We start from the raw sequence: 26,120 nt of genomic DNA, 5'->3' as shown, positions 1-26,120 counted from the left end.
AAAATCCTCTCTCTCTCTCTCTCTAGCGAAAACAACACTGGCAAAGAAATTTGAGACTGTCTCCCTCAGATAGCTTGGCTGGAGACCTGGATAGGATTCCTAGTTCAGCAAATTGGTCAGAAGTGTTTCTTCTCAGATAGATTTTGCTTTAGTGGCCAGAAAAAAATGACTTTACTCTCCCCTTTTGGTATGTTTTCCATCTTCATGAGGATGGGAAGTAGTTTGACTGGCTATCAGGCTCAGAAATGCTGGTTCAGAGAGAATAGACATTTCTGTTCTATCTTTGTTGTTCTACTGTGTTTCCCACCATGATATCTGAGCACCTCATCAGCCCTGAGGAGTTTATAATCGAGGTTAAACTGAGCAGTTGGCCGATTCTAATCAAACCATTCACTGAAAGATTCCGGGTTGAGAAATGCTGTTGGTTACCTTCACTTTTCCCAGCAGTGAGTCAGAAAGGTGGAGGTCTTTTCAGGTAATGCAGGTGAACCTGCCCTCTTAGTAGGAGACATTAATCATCTCTGAATGAAGACTGGCAGGGACTGGAGGCTTCAGATCTCCTTTCTCCCTATCAGATGGCTAAACTGAATTGAATTACTCATCGTAATCATCGTTTAACAGATGTTAAAGTAGGCCTTGGCAATAGGGCTTTGCCATGTGTCTGCCTCAGTTTTCCAGCCTATATAACAAATGACTTAAGCTAGATGGCAGCCCTGAGGGGTAGGTAATGTGGTTACAGCCCTTTGCTGTCCTGCACAGGAGGGTGCAACTGCAGTGCTAAGTGTTACTATCTTCTGTGGATGCTGAATGCTCAATTATTCCTACTTCTAATGTTTGCTGATAGGAGAAAGTAAACAGCAAACACATCTGCCTCAGAGCAGAAAGGGGAGGTGCACTTGGGGGGGGAAAAACACTTCAGACAAATAGAGTAGAAAAACAATGTACAATCAAATATACAAATAGTTTTGATACAAGTGATTAAAAACAATCCATCAGTCACCTCGTACAATGCATAAAACGAACATTTTTAAACAGGATCTGGGGATGTATCACAAGTCAACGTATCCCCCTGGGAAGTTTTGTAAGAGCAAACTTCTCTCTTGCACATGTAGGTCTGGGAAGGTTTCAATGGAGGCACACGTGGAGGGTTTGAATGTTATCTAGGACACTGCATGACAAACCAATGTAAACCTGAACGGCTATAGGGAGAGATTGAGGCTTTCACAGAAGTCTCTCTGTGGGATTACCGCACTGGAAGACCTAAGCCAGTTTGGAAGTGGATTATTGCTATTTAGTGTAATATGTGGCCCTCTTGAATAATTTGGAGGGGCAATGAGTGACTGCCGATTTAAAAAAAAAAAAAGTAAATACTCCAGGTAGAGTGATGAGGAAGCCATCTCATGTATGTGGACAGTGCCACTCCAGTAGGAACAGGCTCTTCTCCTGTCTTTTAGTTCATTGTCTTAAAACAGGAAGTCAAAGCAAGGGTGACCAGCTCAGTGGGTGATCTCATGGTGTGAGAGGTTGTATGGTGGCAAAGCAATACCCGTCTCCACCCCCTATTTGTTTCACAGAGCTCGGACAGAGGCCTGGTTCCCAGCTCCATGGACAGTTGGAATGAAGGTCTGTTAAGTAGGTGGTTGTAGCTGCTGGACACAATGGGAATGGACCGGTACCCTGATCTCCATTCCTTGTCTCTCATTCCCATCCTGTTCTCCAGAATGGGTGCTGAATTGGACAGCTGAGCTGTCCTGTCCTTGGCCAGTACCTGTGCTAATAGTGGTCTGGTCAGACCTCCTCCCTTGCAGCTCTTGATTACTTATTACAGAGAAAGCTCTGAACGACAGTGCCTGCTGCATGCTTCACCCTAGTTCTGTCGGCATGAGCAGCTCTGAATTGTTTAAGGGCAGGGAAGGGCTGCTCACCGTTGCAGTCAGCTCCGATCCTCCACCACTTTTCAACCCTGTCCCGTTAAAGCTTTTCCATGGGTGTCTTAAAAAAACACATTCTTGGTAACCCCCTTCAGGCTGTGAGAGCACATCCAGCTTTATCGGTACCCCAGGTGAATGAAGGCCTGTCCCCCACCCTTCCTCTTAATGACGGTGCAAGGAGAAGAGATGCCAGTGGTTTGCCACCCTTGTAGGCGTCGTTTCACATTTTGCCAGACAGTCAGAATCACTCTGATTAAAGTCCTTGAATTTCAACCCCACCATTGTCCCGGCTCTGGCTTTTTTATGCCAAGCGGCCCAGTGGTTGGCATGTGGAAGTGGGGGGGGTCTGACAATCCCTGCACAGAGAAGGTGGAGATGGAAGAGACCCCGTAGGTCCCATGTTTTCCATAGACACCAAGGTATTTGTCAAAATGAATCCGGTTGCATAGATAAATGAAGGACCGGCTTGTTTGAAAGCAGTGCTCAGTCCTTACATGCTCGCTGGAACGAGACGTGGACCAGCCCTGTTCGGTCCTTCCAGGTCATCGCCAATCTTCAACCAGATCTAATTTTAAGAGGACTGGCAGAACTGCCTTTGAGCAATAGTTACAGGCCTTGGTGCTATTCATCATTACAGGACTCCCGCATAACTGAATTGTTACCATTCATACATTGATACATATCCAAGCTGCCTTGGCTGAAATAGCTTCCTCTGCTGACCAGGCACGGCCGTTAATCTGATGTGTCCGTGGGCGGCGTGATGGACGCAGTGAGTCCGAGATACTCTGGATTCTCGGCAGTCGGAGTCGTGGTGAAGCCGTTGGTTGTGGAGCCCGGTTCGGCAGGGTTGACTTTGGAAGGGTCCTGGTTCCAGTAGTATGGGTTGTCAAAGGCCTGTGTGAAAGCACTTGCCAAGGAAAGGTCGTGTGGGGTCAGGTACTCCGGATTCTCCACTGCATTGGCGAAGCTGCCTTGGAAAGGGTTCTTTGGTTCCTTGATTAGCCCGTTTTTTCCCAGATGTCCCTTTGGCTTCTCCAGCGTGGACACCTGGGATCTTTGGTGCTTGCTGGGCGAGAGGCAATCCTCCATCTGGTTCACGTACTCTACAAATGGGAGACAAAACGTCTAATGAATCACGGAAACTGGGCCTCTTTCCCAACGCCCCATGCAGCTTGGAGCCCTGGGGATGATGCAGGACAACTCCGTCCTGTTTGCTCGTGGTACTTAGTGGACTGATTTCAAAGCTAGGCTTTACAATGTCCCTTTGGGGGCATTGCTTCCCAACCAGGGTAGCTTTATTCTGCGTTCCTTTGCAGCTTCCTCTGCTGGCCATTACCCTTAGACAGGACAGGGGGCTGGATGGCTCAAATTGTCTGGAAAGTCCTGTATTCCCCTGCTGATCAGTCTGAATTTCGGTTCCCTTAGTGGTCTGGGAGGTGAGATTTTATACTTAGACTATCTCCCTTGCTGCCAGTCTTCCTAAGCTCATGATCCCTCTGCCCTGTTTTTCATCTGACCTTGTTTTACCTTTTCATCACTTTTTCCCCCCAGTGCAGAACAGCTTGTTTTAACACCTCCCTTCCAGGCCCAGCCTGGAAACTCAGAGAAATGGCCAAACTCCAAAGCTATAAAGCAACCAAGCTGTAGGTGATGCCAACACAGCATCTCTAGTGCCGAGCACGGGCATCTTTGCAAGAGTCGCAGGTGGGGGCTGTGGGGTTGGAGTGACCAGTTTTGGGACGCATGAGCAGCTCATCTAGTGCTGGATGGTTCCACCCAGTTGGCACAGTCTTTAAAATCACAACCACCCTGTATCATGCTTTCTTATACTCCTTCCTTAGGCCATGATCAGAAATTGCTTGAGGCTGGAGTGTTTCTGTATAATGCTATGCCCTTTGAGGGGACTGGCCTGAGAAACAGGGGAGACAGGGTCAGTTTCCTGCTCCACCACACCTCCCTCCTTGCCCTGAAACCGTAGGCAAGTCACTTAGTTCTCTGTGCCTCAGTTTCCCATCTGTGCCTCCCAGGGGGTTGTGAGGATAATTACATGGCCGTCTCTCACTCTGATGGAAATACTGGAGATAGACAGCGCTTTCAAAGTACTCAGGAATTAGGTCTCGAAAGCTCCTGAGAGCCAGCTAGCCTCATTTCAGAGGGGGAAACTGAGGCAGAGAGGGGCAGGGGACTTGCCTGAGGTCACCCAGTGTGTTGGTGGCAGAGCTGGGTACAGATCCCCATCAGCTGAGCCCCAGTTCTATGCATTTGCCCCACGAACACCTCCCCTGCAGATGCTCAGCTTAGTCCCTGGTCAGAAAAGGGCAGTTTCTGCAGTGGAGGGCTGGGCCCGACCTCCATACCTGGAACTATGCTGCAGGATGCCGGGCTGCTGTAACACTCTGATTCCGGCCCCTCGTTCTTGTCACTTGAGACACTGGTGGGGTCCTCGCTGTAGCGCTGGAGGGTGCTGGCCTCCCGCGTGGGCGGGTTCTGAAGGGCTTTGCTCGCCACGTAGTCCCTGTCGAACATGTCGGGAGTGGGGTCCTCCGACTGCTCCAAGAGAGCCTGGCCCAGGTACGGGTAGTGGGCCGAGTCCTCTGCCTCCTCCGCATCCACCTGGGTCTCTGTCGTGCTCTAGGGAGTGGGAGGAGAACAAAGCGGGAGGGATGATTGCTGAGGACCCTCCTGAGCCAGCTCTGCCTGTGAAGCTGGGATTCAGGCACCCAGCAAGCCACAGGGAGAGGAGTTGTTTTTACCCCTCAGGTGAATGAAGGCAGCATTAGCAGCACAGCAGCTTATTACCTACTGGGCCAGACGGGGTCAGAGCCAGCCTGGCGGGAAGACAGTTCCTGGGTCACCAGCGCCCCCCTCTGCAGCACCTGCCATTCTCCCAGCCAGTTCTGACCTGCTCTCACGTTGTGAATTCCCACCCGCACGTAGCCCAGCGGCCGGCTCGGCAGCCTGGTCTGGAACGCCGCGGTATGGATGAGTGAAGGCCCCGCAGCAGAGTGCACCACACTTACCCTGGTGGAAGAGATCCGGCTGCGGTAGCTGGCGGCGGGGTCTGCATTGAAGAAACCCTGGTGAGGGACCAGGTACTCCTCAGCATCCACCAAGTCCTGCATGTCCTCCTCTTCCAGCAGGGCACGGTAGAAGGTGCTGTCTATGGGACTGGCCGGCCCCATCATGTCGTCATTCTGTGGGGGGCAGAGGAGGGGAGTTTAGGGCATTTCACCCTTGTTCTCATGCTCTACAGAGCACCAAGGACTCCCCAGGCTGGGATCACAATTCCAGGGCAAGTGGGCTGGCAGGACGATACTGCTGGGAAGTTAGCCCGTTAGCTGCTAGTCCTGCTTGCAGCCTCTGTGTACGGGTGATTAACGGCCCCAAAAGGACGTCCCTTGAAGGTTGGAACTATTCTTTGTGCTTCTCTGGCATGTTCCATCACAAGATCCCCAAGCACGGGATGGACGTTCATCCTCCCCATGCCCCTGGGAGTAGGTCGGCGTTATCCCTCCGCAACAGAAGGGGAACGTGAGCTACAGCAAAGTGACTCGCCAGAGGCCGCACAGTGAATCAGAGTCAGGGATAGAACCCAGGAGTCCTGGCTTGTCGTTCCCTGCCCTACACCACACTTTAGCTTCCCAGCTGGTAGAGAAGAACCGCAAGCCCTAGACTTGCTGAGGAGCTGAATGGGGTGGGTGAAGCCAGCACACTTACTGGCTGGGTTGGGGTGTGAGCCCCCTAGTGGTGCCCCCACAGCAGGCCAAAGACTGAAAGATTTTGGGAACCAAGAGGTGGGGAGGGAGATGGCTGGTGCCCGAGCCTCTCACTGAGAGACAGAGACACTCCCTGCCAAGAGCTGTGTAGTGACCTAAGCTGCTTCCACGTACCTGGATGACCACAAAGCGCTGTGGGTCCCTCGCCATACGGGAGAACTCGGTGACCAGCTCCCGGAACCTGGGGCGACACTCCGAGTCGATCATCCAACCTTTGGGCAGAGAGCAAGGTGCCAGTGAGCCCAAGGCATGTGCACCACGTGCGAGACTGTGCTCCCTGATACAGGAGCAAGGACTAGTGCGGGGGGCCTGGTGAAGAGACGCCTCCCAGCCGTTACTTGTGACCCTCTCCTCGGAACACATGCCTGAGCGTTGCCTCGGCCCCAGGAGGCTGCACCACCAAGGCTGGCTTGAAGGACTCTGTAGCGTGTGGTCGGGTCCATCTCGCCTATTTACCCTCTGTCCCAGTTAGGAGTAGGCAAAGCCCCAGTCCCCGTGCCCAGAAGGTAGCCGAGCTCACCCACCCAGGCCACAGGCCAAATGTTGGCCTGTCCTGCAAAGACACCCGGCCCTCTAGGACTGGTTGAACAGAGCTGGCTATTACCCATCCCAGAGGCTAGGCCCCAGGGTCTTTACCCAACAAATTCACCCTCAAGCCTTGGTCACGGAGTAGCAAGAGGAACCCCATCCTCTGAACTCTGGAGCCTTTTCTTCTGCGGCTCCAAGACCAAACGTGCCCCCACCAGTACAACCCAGGAGTGGAGAATGGTGGGGGGTGGCTAGCGGGTGCCCGTGATGGTTAGGGCCCTCCGTACATTTCACCATGATCATGTAGACATCAATGGTGCAGATGGGAGGCTGGGGCAGCCGCTCTCCCTTCTCCAGGAGGTCGGGGATCTCTCGGGCCGGGATCCCATCGTATGGCTTGGCACCAAAAGTCATCAGCTCCCAGACGGTCACTCCTGGAAAGACAGGCTCATCAGGGCCAGGAGCAATGGGACTTTCACCCCATGTCCCTTGCAGCTAGGGATCCCAGAGACAACGCAACGTACCATAGCTCCAGACGTCGCTCTGGTGCGTGAATCTCCTGCGCAGGATGGACTCCAGAGCCATCCACTTGATGGGAACCTGGGGCCAGAAAAACACAGAGCAGACTGAGCCTGTTCATTTCATCCTTGCCTTGTCGTGTTCAGGAGCAGGGAGAAACAGGACTAAGAGCTGCCTGCAGATATAGGCCAGGCTCCCTAGTCAGACTACATCACCCATGATGCACCAGTCTCTCCTCTGGGTGAGGGAACATGGTGCATCATGGGAAGAGCCTGGTGCATAGCGGAGAATAGATGCCGTAGGGACCCAAATTATAGCTGCTGTGAGGCCCCGTGGCCACATTTAGGAATGGAGGAATTTCAGGGTTGGGCCAAAATATTTTGGATTTAGATTTTGTGCTAAGAATTTGAGGTTTTGGACCAGTCTCAGCCAAGAGCTCGGCCATCCATCACAGGCCTTGTCGGCACTCAACAGCAAAACATCCAGCAGGACCCGATGCCAGGAGGGAGGTAGCAGAGAGCTGCTAGGTCCGCGTACAGCAGGGGTTCTCAAACTGTGGATCGCGAGGTTATTACGCGGGGCGTTGCGAGCTATCAACCTCCACCCCAAACCCTGCTTCACCTCCAGCATTTATGATGGTGTTAACTATAAAAAAGTGTTTTTAATGTACAAAGGGGAGGTCGCACTCGGCGGCTTGCTGTGTGATGGGGGGCACTAGTACAAAAGTTTGAGAACCTCTGACGTACGGTCACGGAACGCAGAGCAGCCGTGTACCGGGCTAGTTCCAGCACCGTGCTCGCCGAGAAGGGTGGGGGGAACAGCCTCAGATACGTCATTTAGGTTTATGGCTGCAAGATGTACCCCTGACCTGGCCTGTCCAGATGGACAAGGCTGGACCTACGAGGGCTTGTGGGTGCGTCAGTTTCTGCAATTCGCAGGCCTGGCAGCAATGAGCTGGAACGGTGCCTGGAGTCAGCAGCCCCCTCATCCAGCGCAGCCACTCGGCTCACTCGCTGCTTCTGATGGCACATTCGAGGGACACGGAATGGCAAAGAGGCCGCAGGCGTTAGCACCCCAGGAATACATGACAGTGACGGCCCCTCCCAAATCTGTGCACCCCGGGGGGCCCTGAAATGGCCCTGGTTTGGTTAGCTGCCCCTTGCTGGGCGGTGGGATGGGGTTAATGCAGGAGGCTCTCAGCCAGTTCCCCATGTGCCTGGCCAGCACTGGCAGCTCATGGTTGCCACGTGATACCAGCGAGCCATTGCTGTGGGGAAGTGTGGCACAGGGTGTCTCTGAGTCTGGGCCCCTCCCCAGTGCCGCTGGCTTTTCCCAGTCCAGTTCCCTGGGACTCACCTTTCCCCCGTCCGCGTGGTACTCTGTTTCATCGATGTCCAGCAGCCGGGCCAGGCCGAAGTCCGTGATTTTCACGTGGTTGGGGCTTTTCACCAGGACGTTGCGAGCAGCCAGGTCCCGGTGCACCAGCCGCACGTCCTCCAGGTAGCTCATCCCCTGAGGGGAGGAGGGAGGAACCATCAAGGAGACCTGTAAGCGTCTCAGCCCCATGGTGGAGTTCTCGGGACCCAGCTGGTTTAAGCCCCCCCCCCCGTTAGTGCTCTGCACGTGAGAAAATCTGAAAGCACTTTACAGACATTAGCCCCATTTTATAAATAGGGAAGCTGAGGCAGAGCAGGAAAGAGACTTGCCTGAGGCCACCCAGTGAGTCAGTGGCATAGCCGGGTACAGAACACGCGTCCTGATGCCCACCCTGCTGCTCTAATCAATACTCCCCCTTCATTTATGGCTGGCCATCCTCTGCTTGTGCTACCCCCCTGGGCTGGAAGCAGCCTGCCCCCTGCGGACCTAGGGCTGGCGAAGCAGCTGCTGTGGCCGTGCAGCATGGGTGGGGTAGGAAACAGCAGCCGTGCTTTGATACTGATTGCTTCCTGTGTTTGCGCAGCACCTTTCAGCCTGAAAGAGCCAAATGGGCTAGACGAACGATGCACCGACAGGGATAATGCAGCCACCTCTGGGGAGTGGGGGCAGGGTGAACGACCAGCACACTGCGATTTCAAGAAGAGATTTTTGGCCTCAGGATCCTGCGGCAACCCCCTTCACAGCTCCATGCTTACAAGCCTGGCTATGGGGTCTCTAACACCCACACAGAGCAGAGGGGACCTCAGGGCCCAAACAGCCTGGGAATCCTCTCCGGTGGGACGGCTGAGTCGGCCCTGCTGGAATGTGAACCTGTGATTTGTGGGTGGCAGGAAGGCGCCTGATGCTAGTCGTCCCCCCGGCCTCTCTGGCAGGAGAGCTGCACCTGAACCCCCTCGCCCCACCCTAGGGCTCCTCCTACCTTGGCGATCTGCACACACCAGTTGAGCAGGTCCTGGGAGCCGATGCGGTCCTTGTTCTCCCGCACGTAGTCCAGCAGGCAGCCATAGGGCATGAGCTGGGTGACCAGCTGCACCGTGGAGGTGAGGCAGATGCCCAGAAGGCGGGAAACGTAGGGGCTGCCCACGCCTGCCATCACGTAGGCCTCCTGGGGAGGAGAGAAACTGGCTTGGAGCAAAATCAACCCCAGCAGGACTCGACTTGGGCATCACAGGGGAGACTCCTGCCAGGAGCCCAGACCCGAGAGCTGGCTTCCCACCCCCCCTGCACCACGGAAAGGCCACGTGTGGTTCCACGGGGCAGAGACTCGTGGGCCTGCCCAGCTGGGTTTCAATTTCCACAGCATGACGCAGCCAAGTCTGGGGCCTTGCAGCGGGGAGATCAAAGAGCTGAGCTGCAAGGAAAAGATGGTGGACGAGATGGGTCCCTTGCTCCTCCTGCCACAAGTAATGATTCTGCACCAGTGGGTCACAGGACAGCCTGTCCCTCTCCGGCAAATGGTCGTGCTGGGATGCACAGGCCCAGTTTGGGGGCGGGAGTGGTGTATGGAGGCCGGGTAATACACGTAGGCACCGACTTTAGTAGCTTAGTGGGGAAAGTGCCCTGAGCTGGAGAGTTTGTACCCGCTCCCCACAGCCACGGAGGGGAGCAAACCCAACGTGTGTCAGACTAGGAGGGACCCGGCAGCTCAGTCACACTGAGCGAAGCCACGTCTGGTGGCCAGGGCACGGCTGAGCCTGGCAGGCCGGATCAGCGCCATTCTGCCCCTGTGCCCCCAGGGCAGGTGTGCCCACCGCAGCGCCCGTCTCCCACTCACGTCCAGGATCTCCTTGTTGGCCTTGGGCGACGTGTTCTCTCTCAAGACTTTAATGGCCACGGGGATCTTCACGCTCTCGCCGTCAGGGATCCAGATGCCCTGAGGGGAGGGAGGGAGGGTGAGGGCACTCGCCGGGGCTGCACCTCAGGGCTCGAATGGGCAGTTCACAGGGCTGAGGATGCGGCCGTGGGGCCAGACACTCGGGAGGGAGGGTGGAGACGCTTTCCAGTGTGTCCTTTCTCTCAGTGCTGCCTCAGCCCCAGCCGCTCCCCATCCCTCTCCTAGGTCCTGCAGCCTGGCCCCGGTTCCCCGCTGCCCCCCCACTCCGCCCGTCCCTGCCTCACCTTATACACGGTGCCGAAGGCCCCGGAGCCCAACACCTTCACTTTCTTCAGCTCGGTCTCCTTCAGGATCCGCATCTGGGCTTGATTGGGGAGGGCCCCGCTGGGCGTCAGCGGCTCCACCAGCTGCGAGGGGGGGGGAGGAGGGTCCTGTCTCAGCGAGGGCGCCAGCTGGGCAGCCTCAGGCCCACGGGCTCCCCGCTGCAGCCCCCAGGCGACACGGGGACTCAGAACCCAGGATTGACCCCTCTGCGTGGCACCGTCAGGCCCTGCCCCAGAGCTCACCGTGGGGCAGCTCTCCTGTGGGCGGAGGGGGAGCGGCTGGGCTGTCCCCACTGGAAGATGGCAGGAGGAGTGGCTGTGGGGTATGGGAACAGGACACGCTTGCCTTTCTAAGTCACCTGCACACTTCGCATGGGCCCAACCTGGGCACCGGCCACGAGGGGCACCCAGGGTGGTCAACATCCTCCGTCCCCCTGCAGTAACCCCCCCACCAGTCACTTCTGCCCAGGGCCTCCCTTGGCTCAGCTGGGATCCTCTGGCCGCTCAGGTGCCCTGGGAGGCCTTGCCACATTGCCGGGCACTGCCACGAGTGCCACCGGCAGCCTGCCTGAGTGTGCAGGGCGGGTGCTCGGGCTTGCGGTGCCGTCCGTACCTCGGTCTCCTGCAGGAGGCGCCGCATGGCGTGCTTCCGCTCCTGCTGCCGCCTCCGCTTGATGCACACGACCGTGATCAGGATCAAGACCAGGGCCAGGAGGGCGCCAACCACGCCGGCTATGATGGACGTCACCTGGCTGGGAGAAGGGGGAAGCTGCTGGATGGGCTGGTTCCACTGAGGGGGCCAGTCTAACCTGCGGGATTGGCTCTCTATGGGAGAACGGGGGACAGGGACATGGGGAGACTGTAAAATCCAGGGCCTTCTCCAGAAACGAGCCCCCACGGGTGGCCCATTTTGAAGCTGTGGCTCCTTCGTGGCCGGGTGGTTAATGGTCTGCCTAGGAACAGCCCCTGGGGCTGGGAAGGCTGCGAGGGGGACAGAGCATCTGGCCCCATTGGCCAAACCTTGGCCCCTGCCAATCAGCTGCAGAAGGGATTCCCCTCTGGTGCTTCCTGGCAGAGCGCAAGGGGCTGCAGGTGCATATGGGGTAGGGGGATGCTGAGCAGAAGGCAGATAGCATCAGCTCCCCCCCAGGGAGCGGTGGACCCTGGCTACTGCCCAGGGTGCAGCCTGCCTGGGAAGTTGGCACAGAGGGGGCTGGGCAGATGGGGTGCAGTACCTCGGCTTCTGATCCACGGGGCAGCCGTCTTCATCCCGGATCGTGCACCTGGGGAAGGACCCAGAGACGTTGCTTTGTTACTTGACAGGAGGCAGAAGCGCCATCGAAAATCCTCCCCCGGCCTTGATTTCACTGCCAAGCAGTGGGGCATCCTGCTGGGCTGCGTCCCAAGGGCCCCCAGGCCGGTTTTCCCCCCACCTGCAAACCTCTTCCATCCCCACCTGCTTCGCCCCACTTTGCTGTCTCTTCCCAGGCCAGGCTTGGCCCTTGGGACGCGCTGAATACTGCAAGCAAAGAGCAATGCTCCGTGCCAGCCAGCGCCCGTACTCACGAGTGGCTGCAGTTGGTGGGGCACAACTGGCAGGTGCCATGTTCATCCGGATACTTCCAGATGGGCACAAAGGAGGAATCGGCCTTCACCCCACTTGGGCACCTCTCCACACAGTACTGGGCATCTCTGTAATGGGTGCAGGCCACGCACTGGTCCGCCTCCTGCCAGGAAGGATACAGAGTGAGCACCGTGGGATTGGGGGGAGAATGAAGAACCCAGGAATCCGGGGTCAGTCCAAAGCCTTGAGACACAGTAGAAACTGGCTGGGAATGCAGATCCCCTCCCCCATCCTAAAGGGGCTTTCACGCGATCTGCCCACCCCCCAGGCACCCCGGGCAGCTCCTCACCGATCCGTGGCAGGTCTCCGTGCCATTCTGGGGCAGGCACTCGGGGTGGCAGGAGAGGCAGCGGGTCCCGTTGACGTGTTCCCGGACGGCCCTGCCAGGAGAAAGAGCCTGAGCCAGTTGCTGCACAAAGGCGCATTTCACCCTCACCCCACGGTGCCTGTTGATGGGGCAGGACCAGCCCAGCTGAGGAGCAGGCAGCAGTGGGAGGGCAGAGATGTGCCCCTTCCCCTCTTTCCCCCCAGGGCTGACACAGCTGTTCAGTGCCCAGGGGCCCAGCTTCAGATCCCTAAACTCAGGGCTGGAATGCGGTGCCTCATGTGGGAGGCTCTGCCCGCTCTCCCAGCCATGCCAGAGCTGGCCTGCCTCCTTCCCAGCGGCCCCCAGGGCGCTGCATCGTGGGCAGGGCTGGGATCGGGGCAGTGCCCAGCAGGGTTGTTCCCTGCATTGGTAAAGGACCGGGCAGCCACTCAGGACCCTGCACGATCCGGAGGGAGGGTGTGATGGGGAGGGGGAGCAGGTTGGGGATGGCTCCTAACCTGCCCCCTGCTCCCACCAGGCACAGGCCGCTGAGCAGCAGCTCCAGCACCCCATCTCCCACCCTGCTGCACCCTGATCAGCAAGATCCTCCCTAGGGGAGATACCCAGGGAGTTTCCTCCCCTGCATTCTATCCTCCAGGTCCCTTGGAGACACCCCAAACCCAGGCAGGGCCGCGCTCTCAGTGCCAAAGGAGAAGGGGCCTTGCCACGGCTGGGCCGATGGCCCAGGGACTTGGTGGCATCCTCTGCCCCCATCGCATCCAGCCACAGTGCCAAAGCCTCCCCCTTCTCACCCGGTTCCCCCCCCCCGGAGGCTTGCCGGGCACAGACACGCAGTGAGCCCAGCCGCTCAGACCCCCGCTTACCCGTCCAGAACGTTGCAGGACTCCACACACTCCTGCCCGCGCAGGAACTGCTCGCAGGCCACGCACTGCGTCGGGCCCGGCCCCCAGCACTGCCCCTTGGCACAGAGGTGGAAGCACACCAGCCCCTCGTTCTCTGAGGGGAGGATGCCACAGTTAGCACTTGGAGCCCAGTCTGTCCCCGCCGTCCCCTGGGGCAGCCAGGCCAGTGGCCTTTCCCGGGGGAACGCAGACTCCACTGGGCACAGGCCAGCCATGGATGTCAGCGTGGCATTTGGTGTCAGCGTGACAGCCAGGGACACATGGTACTACGTGGCACTGCAGGGCTGTGCACCAGCCAGCAGAGAGCACCCATTGGCACCCAGCTAACATGGCAGTGCCACTCAAAGCCCAGGTGAGTTGGGCATAGGAGGAGTCCCTGGGTGGGGTAGAGAGCCGGACAGAGCCCTGGCAGAGGCCCCCACCCCTTACCACACTGCTCCACAGGCTTGTTGTCAGTCTGGAACAGCGTCTGGCGCCGGTTCCTGAAGATGGCTTCCCAGGGCACCTTCTGGAGGAAGCAGAGGTTGGGGTTCTGGTGGACCAGCACCATCCCGCTGCTGATCTCCTGCAGGGAGCGCAGGCCCAGCGAGACGATGGACAGGTTCTGCAGCGTCAGGGAGTAGGCACCGCTGCAGAGAGACGTCGACAGGCACGGGGTGAGCCAGGAGGGGAAGGACAATGAAGCAGGAGTTAGAGAGTCCCTGCCAGCCCCACACTCTGAGGGGCTCTGGATCTGGGTCACACCCTCCCACATGCTCCCTCTGAACCACAAACCGTGAGGGTGGCTTTTGTGAGCTGGCATCTGTGCTGAGATACACCAAGCTCATTCCACATCTGGCAAATCCCAGCCACTGGGTTCATCTCTAGGCTTCCACCCTGAAAGGCCCCATCACCACTGCTCTTGGGGAGGATCGGAGGACTGGCTAGTACCACACCCCCTCCAGTGACCAAGAGAACTGGGCACATCCCCAACTGCTTTAACAAGGCTTGCGAGGCCCATCCGTTCTCCGGACCCCGTCCTAGGGCCTGTTCCTCCCCACCCCATGTCCCTGCCTGCTCACTTGTGAAGCACTCGGCCTCGGATGATCCGGAGGTTCTGGAAGATGCTCAGGTCTGGGAAGGTCTCTGGCCAGGACTCGATGTATAAGAAGCCTGTGAAATGGAGCAGGAAGGTGTGTCCTTACTCATGCGAGCAGCGGCCTCCCACCAGCTGGTGGTGGGTCGGTTTCCCAAACTCCTCGGTGACTGACAGGTGCAGGGCCCAGGCCTGCCTCCTGTGGGCACCCCCCCACGCTAAGCAAAGTGGCTTAAATTTCTAGGGCAGGAGCGTGTGACCTTTAGCCAAGGCCCCACTGCTAGGAGGCCCCTGGGGTGGCGTCACTGCTGAGCCCCGTTCAGCGACTTTGCAAGCGAGTGAAATGGAAACAGGAGTCGTTTGCACATCACAGATGGAGGCTGCATCACGCTCTCGGTGGGCACCGGCCGGAGACGTGGATGAGTGAGCCCGAGCGCCAAGCAGTCCCTCACCCACCTGTCAGCTCCTCCAGGCTCCCGAAGCTCTTGAGCTGCTCTGGCTTCAAGGGTGCAGTGTTGGTGGCGGGATCCCTGTTTGAGAAGGAGCATGGTTGGGGAGGGGGATCCTTAGAGGCGTAAGCCCTTGGGACCACGGACACAGGAGGCGGTGGCTGCCCTGCGGCCACGCAGTCGCAGGTGCTACCCGGCCTGATGGGCTACAATCTCTGCGAGGCCCAGCTGGATTTTGGAAGAGTAAATGGATGCTCCGGGGGGGAGCCCCCGCTTCACGCCCCGTGACCCACTCACGTGCACACTCGCCTCGGGCCTGCAAGACTAAGGCCCCAGGGAGGTTTCAGTTTCCAAAAAGGCCTGATCTAGACAGGACTGTAATGGACTGGCTGGGGTGTGCACTGCTGCCCCCTCCTGGATAGAATCAGAACCATTCAACTGTGTGGCATAGGCCCTACACTGCTAATGGTGATTCCCCTTTGGCTCATGCATTAAGGGCTTGGGCTTTGGAGAAGGGACTCCCCTGGTGGCCAGACAGCTGAGCAGGAGTTAGCCAGTTCCTGGTGCCCCCACACAGTGCTCCGACATGCCACACACGCACCTCCTTCACCCAGGACATCTGAGGCCAGAACTGGGCCCCTCCTACCCACAGGGCCAGTAGCTCCCCTGGGGCAAGCCAGCAGGAGCTGTGCTGAGCTTGCCTGGGCTGGACAACAGGCAGTGGAGATGGGGGCACCTGGCACCGCTACTCACCCCGTGAAGGTCTCGGGCAGGAAGGCCAGGCTGCCAAAGATCTTGGTGCAGTGGGCAAAGTGCTGGATGTTGGAGGAGTTGACGGCTCGGACGCCCTTCAAGAAATCCACGCCCAGCCCGTAGCAGCCTAGGAGAGAGCAGGGCAGGGGGCTGAGAGGGGCTGGGAGGGAACCCTGGTGTGGAATAACCCTGCGCTGACCACCCATGTGCTTCCATTCCACCCATCGCGCCTCAGAACGGAGACACCCTTTCAGCCCCCCAGACCTTCACGCGGCTCCCTCTCCTCAAATCCAGGGAATCCCACGTTCCTAAACTGCTGGATGTGCCTCCCCTGGTCCCTCCGGGAGAGGGGCTCCCCAGGGCGGGGCGCAGGGGATGGGGGAACGTTACCTTCCGGGCAGGGCTTGCTGCACTTCTCACACTTCTGCACGCTGGCCGTGCTCACCTCCTGGCTGCCCTGGGGACACACCAGCGTGCAGGAGCCCACCTCCGTGGCCAGATAATTGTCTGTGGGAGGGGGAGACATGGAGAGGAAAGATGGCCCCGTGGTTAGGGCATTAGCCTGTGACTCAGGAGACTTTCCATCAATTCCCTGCTCTGCCACCGACTGCCTGTGGGACCTTGGGCAAATCCCTTCACCCCTCTGGGGCTCGGTCTCTATTCACCGGGGGGATAAATGGCACCGAGGAGCGGGAGGCACCCAAAGGCTACAGTCTGCCCAGCTCACACAGAGCCCGGGTCCGATCTGGGGACTTCACTTTGGTCAGCAAGCTTGGATCCCAGACTCTGACCCTGGGTGGGGGGAAGGGAAATGGTCCCACCCCCACCTCCTGCAGCTAAGGGCAAAGCCCCATTAACCCCTTGGCTGCTGCATTCCAACACGAAGGGCTTTGTTTGCAATGTGGCTGCCCCGTTAGCGGGAATTGCATTGTGTGTTGTGGGGGGGTTTGGAGCGGGGGAGGGCTATGGGCTTTGGAGCTCCGGGAGCCAGACCCGACTTTGGGAAGCGCCAGGCAAACGTCAGTAGAAGCCCCTCCCACCGTCCTGCCCTGCCAGCAGGGGGCACTTTGCAAATGGAGCCCTGGGGGGGGTCTCTCCACGGGGCTAGGGTGCATGGCCAAAGTCCAGCATATGCAGCTGGCGGGAAGTGGGGCACCCCACACAGCCCACCCCCCGGGATCCCCTCGGAGGAAGGGGTGCTTACAGGGGCACTTCCTGACGCAGCTGGCTCCGAAGGTGTAGCGCCCGTCCCGGTTGGGCACCGACTGGAAGATGTCCGAGTTGTAGATAAAAAGGGGTGGGCAGTGCAGCTCGCAGATCCCGCTGCGGTTGACGTGCAGGCAGGCCTGGGGGGGGGGGAGCCAGCCAGCCCAGAGCGTGAGCAGCTGGGACACCCACCCCGCACCAGTCCCTAACCCCCTCTATGCCAACTCCACCAGCTCCAACCAACCTCCCCATTCCATCCCCCCCGCGAGTCTCTCTGCGCCAATCCACTGCTCCAGCCACCCCCACCGCGCCTACCCCCTCATGCCCACACCTGCCACCCCCCCGCACCATCCACTGTGCTAACCCCCGGCCACGCTCACACCCCCGGATGGCGCTAGGGCGGGGGCTGGCACTCACCAGGCAGTCCGAGTGCTTGGGCCCAGTGCAGCCCGCCGCACACTGCTCGTGGCAGCAGTCCGTGGGCTTCGTGCCCTTGCACCTGGGGCACCCGTCGCAGATGCTTTGGGTCACTGGGGCAGATAGAGAAGTGGGGAGGAACCATGAGGACCTGGATGTTTGGCTGTGGCCGTGTGACAGGCTCTTGGCATCTGGGGGGCTCTGCGCATCCTGAAATCTCCCCTGTTCAATGGATCCATTTCCCCCTCATCCCACCCCACTCCAGTGTCTGTGCCTCCTTTCCCCACCCCCCAGCCACAGCCTGCGTTTCCCCAACATGCATCTCCACCAACCGCCCAGCCACACCTCTGCCATCCTCCCCTGGCACCGGCCCCACCCCTCGCTCGTGGCCGGCGACACAGCCGGGACCTTGGCACCAGGGCCGGCTTTACGCCGATTCCCCCGATTCCCCGGAATCGGGTCCTGCACCTAAGGAGGCCCCGCTCCGGGGGTCTTTGGCAGCATTTCGGTGGTGGGGGCCCCACTCCGGGGGTCTTCAGCAGCATTTTGGAGGCAGGGGATCCTTCGGTGCTGTGGAAGACCTGGAGCAGACCCCCCCGCCGGTGAAGTGCCGCCGAAGCCCCGGACCGCCGCCGAGTATTCCAATCGGGCCCTGCGGGTCATAAAGCCGGCCCTGCTTGGCCCGGTGCCCCCAGCCCAGCCAGGCTTTGCAGGGTCTGTGCCCTATTTGCATGGACGGCGAGCTAGCCCCCGTGTGCCCCTGCAGGCCATGGGCGGAGACCTGAGTCCAGCACGGCCTCTCCCCCTGTGCCCGGTGCTCACGTGTCTGGCAGTACTGCGGCCCTTCCCCCCAGCAATGCCCTTGGGAACAGAAGCGTCGGCAGTCAGCACCTGGACGGGATGGAGAGGAGACCGAGGGCGTTAGAGGATGCCCCGGGAGAAAGATGCAGCATGCTTCTGCCTCGCCCCCCTCCGCCAGGCATGGCAACCCCCTCCCCAGGCTCATCGAGCAGCCAGCTGGGGTGCAGGATCCTCGCTCCATGACTAGCCGCCGGCTTGAGGCGCCAACGTCCCCCTGGGACAGGCCAGTCTGGAGCAAAGGACTGTGGGGCAGGTGGGGGAGGCTCAGCTGTGAGTGGCTGAGTGTCAAGCCTGGGGGAGTCATAAACCAGCCTACTGGGGTGTGCCAGGCTCGGTTCCTGAAGGGTGTAGAGGCTCCGCCCCTTGGACCAGGCCCCACCCCTGGCATCTGGCACAGGACAGTCCCACATCTCCTCTCCAGAGCCGGAGCCCCACGAACTCAGCACTAGATGGGACAGGCCAGGTCCGACACGCCGGGCATCTTGTCGCCCCCGCCAAGGAGGCGGACGATCCCTCCCTCTCTGGGGGCCGAGTCGCACGTGGAGGGACCCCACCGGGGCACGTACATGTCCTCTCCCTGCTGCTGTTGATCTGCTGGTGCAGGGCCAGGTCGTTGTGCTTGTGGAAGATGTCGCCCCACAGGATCGTCTCCTGGAAACACAGCTGGGGGTTGCCCTCGATGTGCACCCCGCCCTTCAGGATCTCTGCAGCGGGGGGAGGACAGGACAGTGAGCAGAGCAGCAGGGACAGCTACAGGCCTCCCACCCGCGTGGCCACCGAGGGAGACTGGGCGACACGGGCCAGCAGGTGACCCAGCCCGGCCATCCCCGGTGCTCCCACATGACCCAGCCACGTGACGTTCTCCTGGCGGCGGGGGAATCCAGCCCCCAGTCGAGGGGGCCGCAAGCTTATTTGAAATGACATTAGCCAGGCAAAGCGCTGAGGGATGCTCAGAAAGGCCTTTGACCTTGACAGCTGCATCTGCAGCAGCACAGCCGGCGAGGGCTGTCGAGCCTCATACTCCAGGGCACCAGTCAGCTCTCAGGGGGGCCAGGAAGGATCTCCCCCCACCAACCCCAGTGCTGGGCTACTGCATCGCTAGGAGCCTTGTGCATCCGGCACTGGCCATGCTCAGAGAAAGGGAGATGTGTGACTGGTTGGGCCTACGGGTCTGAACTGGTGTGGCAGGGAGGTCAGGATCACCAGGCACTAGTCTGATCCGGTGCAGCGGGGGGGATACCAGACCACATGGAGCAGAGGTCTGATCCGGTGCAGCAAGGGGGATGCCAGACCACATGGAGCAGGGGTCTGATCCGGTGCAGCAAGGGGGATACCAGACCACATGGAGTACGGGTCTGGTCGGGCACAGCATGGAGGCCTGGATACCAGGCTACGGGGATCACCGGTCCAACAAGGTAGAGATATTGCACTAGAGAGGCCACTGCTTTGCTCTGGCACAGTGGTTCAGTGACAATCAGCTCTTCTAAAGAGGTCCCTGGTGCATCCCCCCTAATTCTGAGTGCTCGCTGGGATGAGCCTGGGCCCCCCAATTGGCTCAGGGGCCAGCCTCCCCACCTGTCAGATGCCTCATGCCCAGCTCCTGCAGCCCCACCGTCCCGGTGGGGTCGGAATTGGCGAGAACGGCCAGCGCGTATTTCTCCTCGTAGAGCTGGGTGCCCCGGATGATGCGCAGGCTCTCCAGCTGCACGCGGCTCACTTGGTTCTGTGCAATCAGCACGTAGCCCTGGACCTCCTTGATATCCTAGATGGGCAGAGAGCAGGGTCAGGGGGAGGCTGGGCACCCGTCAGGCTGAGGCAATAGCCCCTGGGCGGGGCCGTCAGCGGGAGCAGAACCTATGAGCCCTGGAGCGAAGCACAGGAGCTGCTACTGCCTGAGCTAAAGGGCAACCCCCATGTCTCTGCCCATGATCACAGACCAACCTTGGCAGAGCCAGGAGCACTTCAGGCTCAGGCACTTTCATGGGGTCAGAGTGCCCAGGGAAACGCAGCAAGCACCGGGAAGATGGAGACGACTTTCTGTGGGGAGAGCCAGAGATCTAACCTCCCCTGAGGCAGACAAGCCTCTCAGCCCCCTGCTTCTGGGCTGGGCTGGGCTGGAAAGATGCCTCCAGACACGAGGATTGCAGTTCGTAGCCCCCCCCTTGTTCTTTCTGGATCCCCAGACCCTGCCAGGACCAGCCCATTGAGAATGCCTGGTCTTTTAACCAGAGGAGGAAAGAGCCGAGAGTGAGCCCAGCGCCTCGGCAGGTGCTCCCCGCTCTCCAGACCCCTCAGGCAGGAGCGTGTGCTCCACCCTCAATAAACAGGGGACAAGGGGTACCCTCACCCCTGGGAAACTGGCAGCAGCAGGAACAGAACCCGGGTCCCCAGGCAAAGGCTTCATGAGCTGAGCTGGAACAGCTCCCGCTGGCTGAGGAGACTTGTCAAGATGCTGCCCTGTGGTTCCTTACAGGCAGGCGAGTGCGGGGCCCGTGTCACCCAGATAAGAATCTACTACAGCCGCTGGCGAGGGGAGTTACTCCTTTAGCTCCAGCCATAAAGGATGTTGCATTTAGGGCTGACGGACCAGCGGTCAATGCCCACCTGAAGGTGGTTGCTACTGTATGTTATCCCCTGCAGGGACAGACCCCAGTGTATCCTTAGAGAGATCCCAGGCTGGCTGCCCTCTAAGGAGAGCCGGGCTCAGCCTTGCCTGTGAGAAGCAGCTATCCCCCAGCTGAGCCTGATCTGCTGGCTTCGTTACCCGGAGTGACCCCAGCTGTGATAGGGTCAGGGCGGGCTGCACAGAGAGCGAGAACTCAGCCCGGGAGAGGAGTCGGGGGGTGCTGGCTCTCTGGGAAGGGCCAGGATGCAATTATTCTCTGCGGTGGGCCCCGGAAGCCCTCTGGGTTGGCGTTCAGAGGAGCAATGAGATGGAAGGACCTAGGAAGGAACTAGAGGAAGGGCTCTACTAGCCACAGGCTACTAGGAAGCAGCACAGGGCTTGGAGGTAGCAAGTGATCCATGGGCCAGAACCCAGAGCGGAGGGTTCCCCGACCAGCCCCAAGACAAGGCCTGGCCAGCCCAGGGTGGGGCTAAGGAATGAGCCCTGAGGACGGGCTGGGGTGAGACGTGGACAGAAACAGGCCATCGCAAGGCCAAAGAGATGATCAGCTGGGGGCGGGAGAGGCAGGGGCCCTGCAGTGCCATGACCTGACAGCAGGGGCCGCTGTGTTAGCGAGCGTCCCACGGCAGGAGGGGTGAAGGGAGGATGCTGAGCTCAGGGTCAAGGCTCCCCCCATCCCCAGCGAGTCACTCACCTTGAGGAAGGACATGTCGGCGTCTGGCCCCAGGTAGGTGATCTCCAGGTTGCCCTGCACCACCTGGCAGTCCTGGTAGAGGCGGCTGAGGGTGGCGTAGTGGTTTTCTGGGCTGGAGGGACGCCGCAGTTTCATGTCAGTGCCTGTGCAGACTGCAGGGGGGTGGAAAGGAAAAGCCGGTGAGGCTGGGCAGGGCTGATGGTCAGAGCTCTGGACAGGGGCAGAGACGACGGATGCCATTCGGAGAGACACTCGGCACCGTTTCGCCGAAGGCTGCTCCACCCCAGCTGTGGGCGTTCAGCTAAACGGGGCCCAGCCCCCACCCGCAGGCATTTCCCCCAGGGCACAGAGCTGGCACTGGAGAGCTGGCAGGTGCTTGGCCCTTCTGCAGGGCAAGAGAGAGGAAGGGGGGCCTGACCCCTAGTTCTCACGCCTGTGGGGCCAGATTTGCCGTAGAGCTTAGTTGCCATTTACGGCAGGTTTTCTAAAGGGCTTGCTGAGCTCTGTAGAAAGCCCAGCCATTGTGTGCCTCTGGGCCTCAGTTCCCCACCTGTAAAATGGGAGGAACACGCCTTCCCGGCTGGTCTAGTTTGATGGTAAATTCCTGGGGCTGGGATTCTGTTAGCACATGGGGGTGCAGCACCTGCCACTTCAGCCCTAATCAACTACGCCCCCTAGATGCTCCCGTAAATACACAGAAGAGACCCACAGGGGATTATTACGCATCAGCGGCTGCAAGGAAAACGCAGGGCCCTGAACTCAGGTCTCAGCAGATAAAAGCGCCCGGAGTGGTGTTTTTAAACACAGCCTCCTGAAGCCCCCTTTGGTCAGAAGCTGCCCATCTGTAGGCAGGTTCCCGTTAACCATTTCAAAGGTTGCCCATACACCCAACCACTGCTGAGTGGTTGTAAATCAGGCAGCAGCTGTCTAAAGCCTGGCAGAAACCCTGAGGGAGAGATTACAAAAACGGAATTTACAAGCACCCCCCTCCCCACAAAAAAAATCCTTTCGCTGGCGTTTGCCAGGGTCAAGCTGGGTTTAAAGCAGAGAGTCAAGAAACGGTTGCTTGTGCCAGGACTTGTGCCAGACAGAGAGGAAGGGTCTGATGGGAATCGGTGCAATGGAGCATCCGGGCGAAGTGCTGGGTTTATTTTTATCTTGAAGTGGTGGGAGCGGATGCAAAGCAGGTTGGAAGTTGCAGGAGGATTGTGAGGAGCGCCGCACAGCCGTGCGCGGTGCCTGCTGAGCTCTGGAAATCCAACAGAGAGGGAGAGACGCCCACCCGGTTGGCTATTAAGCCTCAGTATCCAAGCCAAGGTTAAACCCCCTCAGCTCTGGGGACAGTTCAGGATTTCCTGTGACTGGAAGCCCCCCGCCCCCAACTTCTGGAAGCGTAGTGAGGCCGGCGTTAATACCCTCCGGGTCACGGACTCACTCCCCACACGGGCTGGACACCGGACGTGTTTAGGAAGTGTCACTTTCCACAGGAAATGCCATGGACTAAAGTAACATCCATTTATCTCGGGAGGGCTTTCAACAGCTTCCTATGGGCTTCCTGTATGACTTCTCCCCACCACAAGGCAGAACAATGGGGTTTAGCCACAGCCCTGTAAATGAGCAATTTGTTTGGTCCCAGCCCCCATTCTCAGCCCCCTCACTGCCTCAGATAAAAGCTCCTCGTGAGTGGGGGAGGCCCCGGTGGGAGGCCAAATGGATTGATGGCTTCTGTGTGTCAGGACCTCTCACCCCCACCATTGTGATCAGCTAACAAAAGGCTCCTGTCAATTAATATTAGACAGAAGCTGTCAACGTGGAACTCCAGCAAGGAGAGTTTTATCCGGATGCCCACAAAGCGTCTTTCCTGCCGGTCACGAAGGCTGAGTGACTCTCCTCCCTCCCTGGGCAGGGGAGTCCCGTCCGCCCCACTTCACAGAGGGAGAAATTCGGCACTCGCCCCAAGTCGCCCAGTCAGCTGGAGAACAGAAACTCAGGAGCCCTGGGTCCCACTCCTGTGCTTTAGCAACGAGATCACACGCCCTTCAGAGCCAGAAAGCCGGCCTCCGAGTCCACCAACACCCCGCCCTTCCCAGGAGTCCCGGCTCATTCCCTGCCCTTTCACCCCAGACCACACTGGGCCGAACAGCCTCCCAGGCGCGTCAGACTGGAGCGTTCCCGTTCCCCAGCCACGCTGCTTGTCCGCTGGCCCTGCTCTTTCGTTCCTGGCCCTGCTGGGGATGCCCAGCCAGATGAGTCAGTTTCACTTTCCCAGGCTGGGGCGGGGAGAGGGGTTGTTCCCCCCCCCCGCCCCCCAGTTTCTGGGGGGAATGTTTCCATGTTGCTGCTTGAATCACTGGTGGGCATGAGCCCTTAGCTCCGCTGAGGGTAACTAAGGACAGAGCATTTGATGGGCCTCCATGGCTCCTCCCAGGGGCACAGGGAACCACTTGCTTTAGATCCTTCCCCTCTGACCCCAGAGTATCCAATCCCCGGCTCCTGTCATGCGCCCTGTTTATATGCCATGGGGTGCCCCCGCTTTACTTCCCTAGGATGGTACGCGGTGGTTAGGATGGGTTGCACCACATTATTACTATCCCTCAATCGCAGCCAAGGGACAGGTGCACGTACCCCTGGATTGGCATCAGCTCAGCACCCCTGCGCCATGTTTCCTAAAATCCCGGCTGCCCCAAACAAAACAGTCCTGATTCACAAAGCCAGCATGGGGTGGGCACCCCGAACCGCTGCGGGCTGGATGCCAGCCAGGTTTCCAAGGGCCCCGGGCATTACGTAACCCAGTTACGCTGGCTTCAAAGCTCTCAGCTTTGCTGCCTCCTCTGTAGCGGGGCTGGGGTGGAGCTGGGCTAGAAAATCAGCCCAGTGAGAGAAGAAACACACAATAACACAAACCCACGCAGCATCTCCACCTCCTGGCTTGGTCACACCTGCTGCTCTGGAGACCAAGGGCGTGCACGCGTTCAAACTAAAAAGCCTTAGCAAACCGCCTTCCAATTCCAAGGAAGTTCCTATCCTGTGCTCCCTAGAAGAGCCCCCCAGAAGGGAGGGGGGAGAAAGGAAAGAGAGAGGGTGATAAACAAGCTGGCTATTCCAAACAGGCCCGACTATCCAGCCCTCGTGGGTGTTGCGCTGAGCGGAATGTCGGAAGGGACTGGAGATTGTTACTCCTACGGCACTACACCTCCAAGGTTAGCTGGTTTGGAAGCTAAGTCTTTTGGGGTGAAACAGGCTCCAGAAGAGCCCAGGATAGGAACCCTGCACCTCAACTTTGTTCCCTGTTCAGATCTACACTTCAAACCAGGATAAAGTGCTGCTGCGGAGCACTGGACGGCTGGAGGTCGTTGGAAAACCAACACGTGATTCTGGCTTTACAGGGCTTGCATGATGAGTGGACTCAGATTAGCTTACAGCGGAGTCCGGTCAGTGTCAGGAACCTTTGTACAGGATTCCCTGGTTCTACTCACGACTCTGCGATTGGTGCACTGTGCGATCCCAGTCAAACGAGGAGTCTGGACTCACAGGTGTTTGTGCAAACCTCTTGTTTGCCCAGGAACACACTTATCAGCCCTGTGAGTTTCCCTTACTGCAGAAGGTTCAGTCAGAATCAGAACAAGACCATCAAAACCAGCTTGGGGTTCAACAAAGAGACTGGTACATGTATTGCGGTAACGCCTCAGCCGAGATCAGGGCCCTATCGTGCGAGGTGCTGCAAAGTCCCTTCCCCAGAGAGCTCACAGTCTAAAGATGGAACTAAGCAGCGCCCCCACACCCTGCCAATACAAGGTGCCCCACTTTGGGGGCAGGGGTTTCAGATCCTAACTAACTAACTAGCTCCTCTCTCTATTACCAAAGCTCAAACATGGGAGAAACTGGGATCTGGATACAGACTCCAATTCCAAGCCTCTGGCTCACAGGTCCTGGCCTATTGTTCACACTTGTTCAGGGAGCTGCAGTTCTATGTAACACAATCCCCGTTGGTGGTTTGTCGGCTGCGGGGATCAGATGAGGGACCTCCGGATCTTAGCTTGAGCGTCTGCCTGCCCAGCCACCACTAGAGGGAGACAGAGCATCACACCGCGTGGGCATGGGTTACACCCACCAGCATAAGATGCGCTGGCATGGGCAGAACAAACACCAGTCAAGGCTGCTGCATCTACAAACCTGATCACGTGCCAGTGGGAAGAGAACTCTCAGGCTGGCACTGGCTGCCTCACCCAACATCCCCCTATAGCATTGCCCCTATTGGATCCCCAGTGCGCACCCAACAAAGGAAACACCACTAATAAAACACATCTTAGGGCAGGTGATCTAAGACCTCATTTTTCTGATTGGCCGGCAGAAAGGAAGAGCACCTTGCGCTGCATGTACTTCCCTCCCAGGGTCCCTCCCTGCAGACAGACACCCAGGGAAAGCAATGCCATGATCAGCCATCCGGCAGGGAGAAAAGGCGGCTGGGATCGCTGCCACTGGTGCTCTGGCATTTGATCAGATAAGCCTCCTTGGCGGGAAATTGACTCTGCAAGGCTCCTGGTAAACAATCCTTACAGCCATGCTGATGGCTCGTTGGAGTTGGATAATCAAGAGGGGGGCGCACTGAAGCGTGGCCTCAGACTCAAACCGAACCCCCAACTTCCCACGGAAGTTGAAACGCTTTGGGAGACCGTTGTGTTCACTCTCCACCTGTTTCCAGGCTCGTGCCATTGAAATACTGGGAGGCCGGAGAGTGTCGCCGGATAGGAACCAAAACCGATGCAGAATCTGTCCTACCCTAGTCTCCACCTGGATTTTGCAGACACAAGCCTGGAGAGTTTGGAGAAGTATCCAA

The 26,120-nt window shown here is 58.8% G+C and overlaps 1 protein-coding gene across 1 annotated transcript in view; it reads right to left on the bottom strand.

Moving 5' to 3' along the window:
- Window positions 1–929: 929 nt before the first annotated feature.
- The window catches only part of ERBB2 (erb-b2 receptor tyrosine kinase 2), a 38,048-nt gene continuing 12,857 nt past the window's right edge, over window positions 930–26,120 (bottom strand). Inside the window, exons 2-27 of the mRNA XM_039516718.1 lie at window positions 21,284–21,435; window positions 19,539–19,725; window positions 18,530–18,667; window positions 17,925–17,993; window positions 17,103–17,215; window positions 16,684–16,825; window positions 15,870–15,986; window positions 15,480–15,606; window positions 14,734–14,807; window positions 14,264–14,354; window positions 13,632–13,831; window positions 13,164–13,296; window positions 12,262–12,352; window positions 11,915–12,075; window positions 11,584–11,631; window positions 10,962–11,100; window positions 10,310–10,432; window positions 9,966–10,064; window positions 9,111–9,296; window positions 8,111–8,266; window positions 6,760–6,835; window positions 6,523–6,669; window positions 5,822–5,919; window positions 4,952–5,125; window positions 4,289–4,562; window positions 930–3,034 (exon numbers count right to left, since the gene is read on the bottom strand). Coding sequence (XP_039372652.1) covers window positions 2,664–3,034; window positions 4,289–4,562; window positions 4,952–5,125; window positions 5,822–5,919; window positions 6,523–6,669; window positions 6,760–6,835; window positions 8,111–8,266; window positions 9,111–9,296; window positions 9,966–10,064; window positions 10,310–10,432; window positions 10,962–11,100; window positions 11,584–11,631; window positions 11,915–12,075; window positions 12,262–12,352; window positions 13,164–13,296; window positions 13,632–13,831; window positions 14,264–14,354; window positions 14,734–14,807; window positions 15,480–15,606; window positions 15,870–15,986; window positions 16,684–16,825; window positions 17,103–17,215; window positions 17,925–17,993; window positions 18,530–18,667; window positions 19,539–19,725; window positions 21,284–21,435 — 3,686 coding nt within the window. The 3' untranslated portion in view covers window positions 930–2,663. The remainder of the gene's footprint in view (window positions 3,035–4,288; window positions 4,563–4,951; window positions 5,126–5,821; window positions 5,920–6,522; window positions 6,670–6,759; window positions 6,836–8,110; window positions 8,267–9,110; window positions 9,297–9,965; window positions 10,065–10,309; window positions 10,433–10,961; window positions 11,101–11,583; window positions 11,632–11,914; window positions 12,076–12,261; window positions 12,353–13,163; window positions 13,297–13,631; window positions 13,832–14,263; window positions 14,355–14,733; window positions 14,808–15,479; window positions 15,607–15,869; window positions 15,987–16,683; window positions 16,826–17,102; window positions 17,216–17,924; window positions 17,994–18,529; window positions 18,668–19,538; window positions 19,726–21,283; window positions 21,436–26,120) is intronic.

This window comes from Mauremys reevesii, linkage group 27 (genome assembly GCF_016161935.1).
Source record: "Mauremys reevesii isolate NIE-2019 linkage group 27, ASM1616193v1, whole genome shotgun sequence".
Classification (NCBI taxonomy): Eukaryota; Metazoa; Chordata; order Testudines; family Geoemydidae; genus Mauremys; species Mauremys reevesii.
Note: the sequence above shows the minus strand (reverse complement) of the source record. Positions and strands in the feature narration are given on the sequence as shown.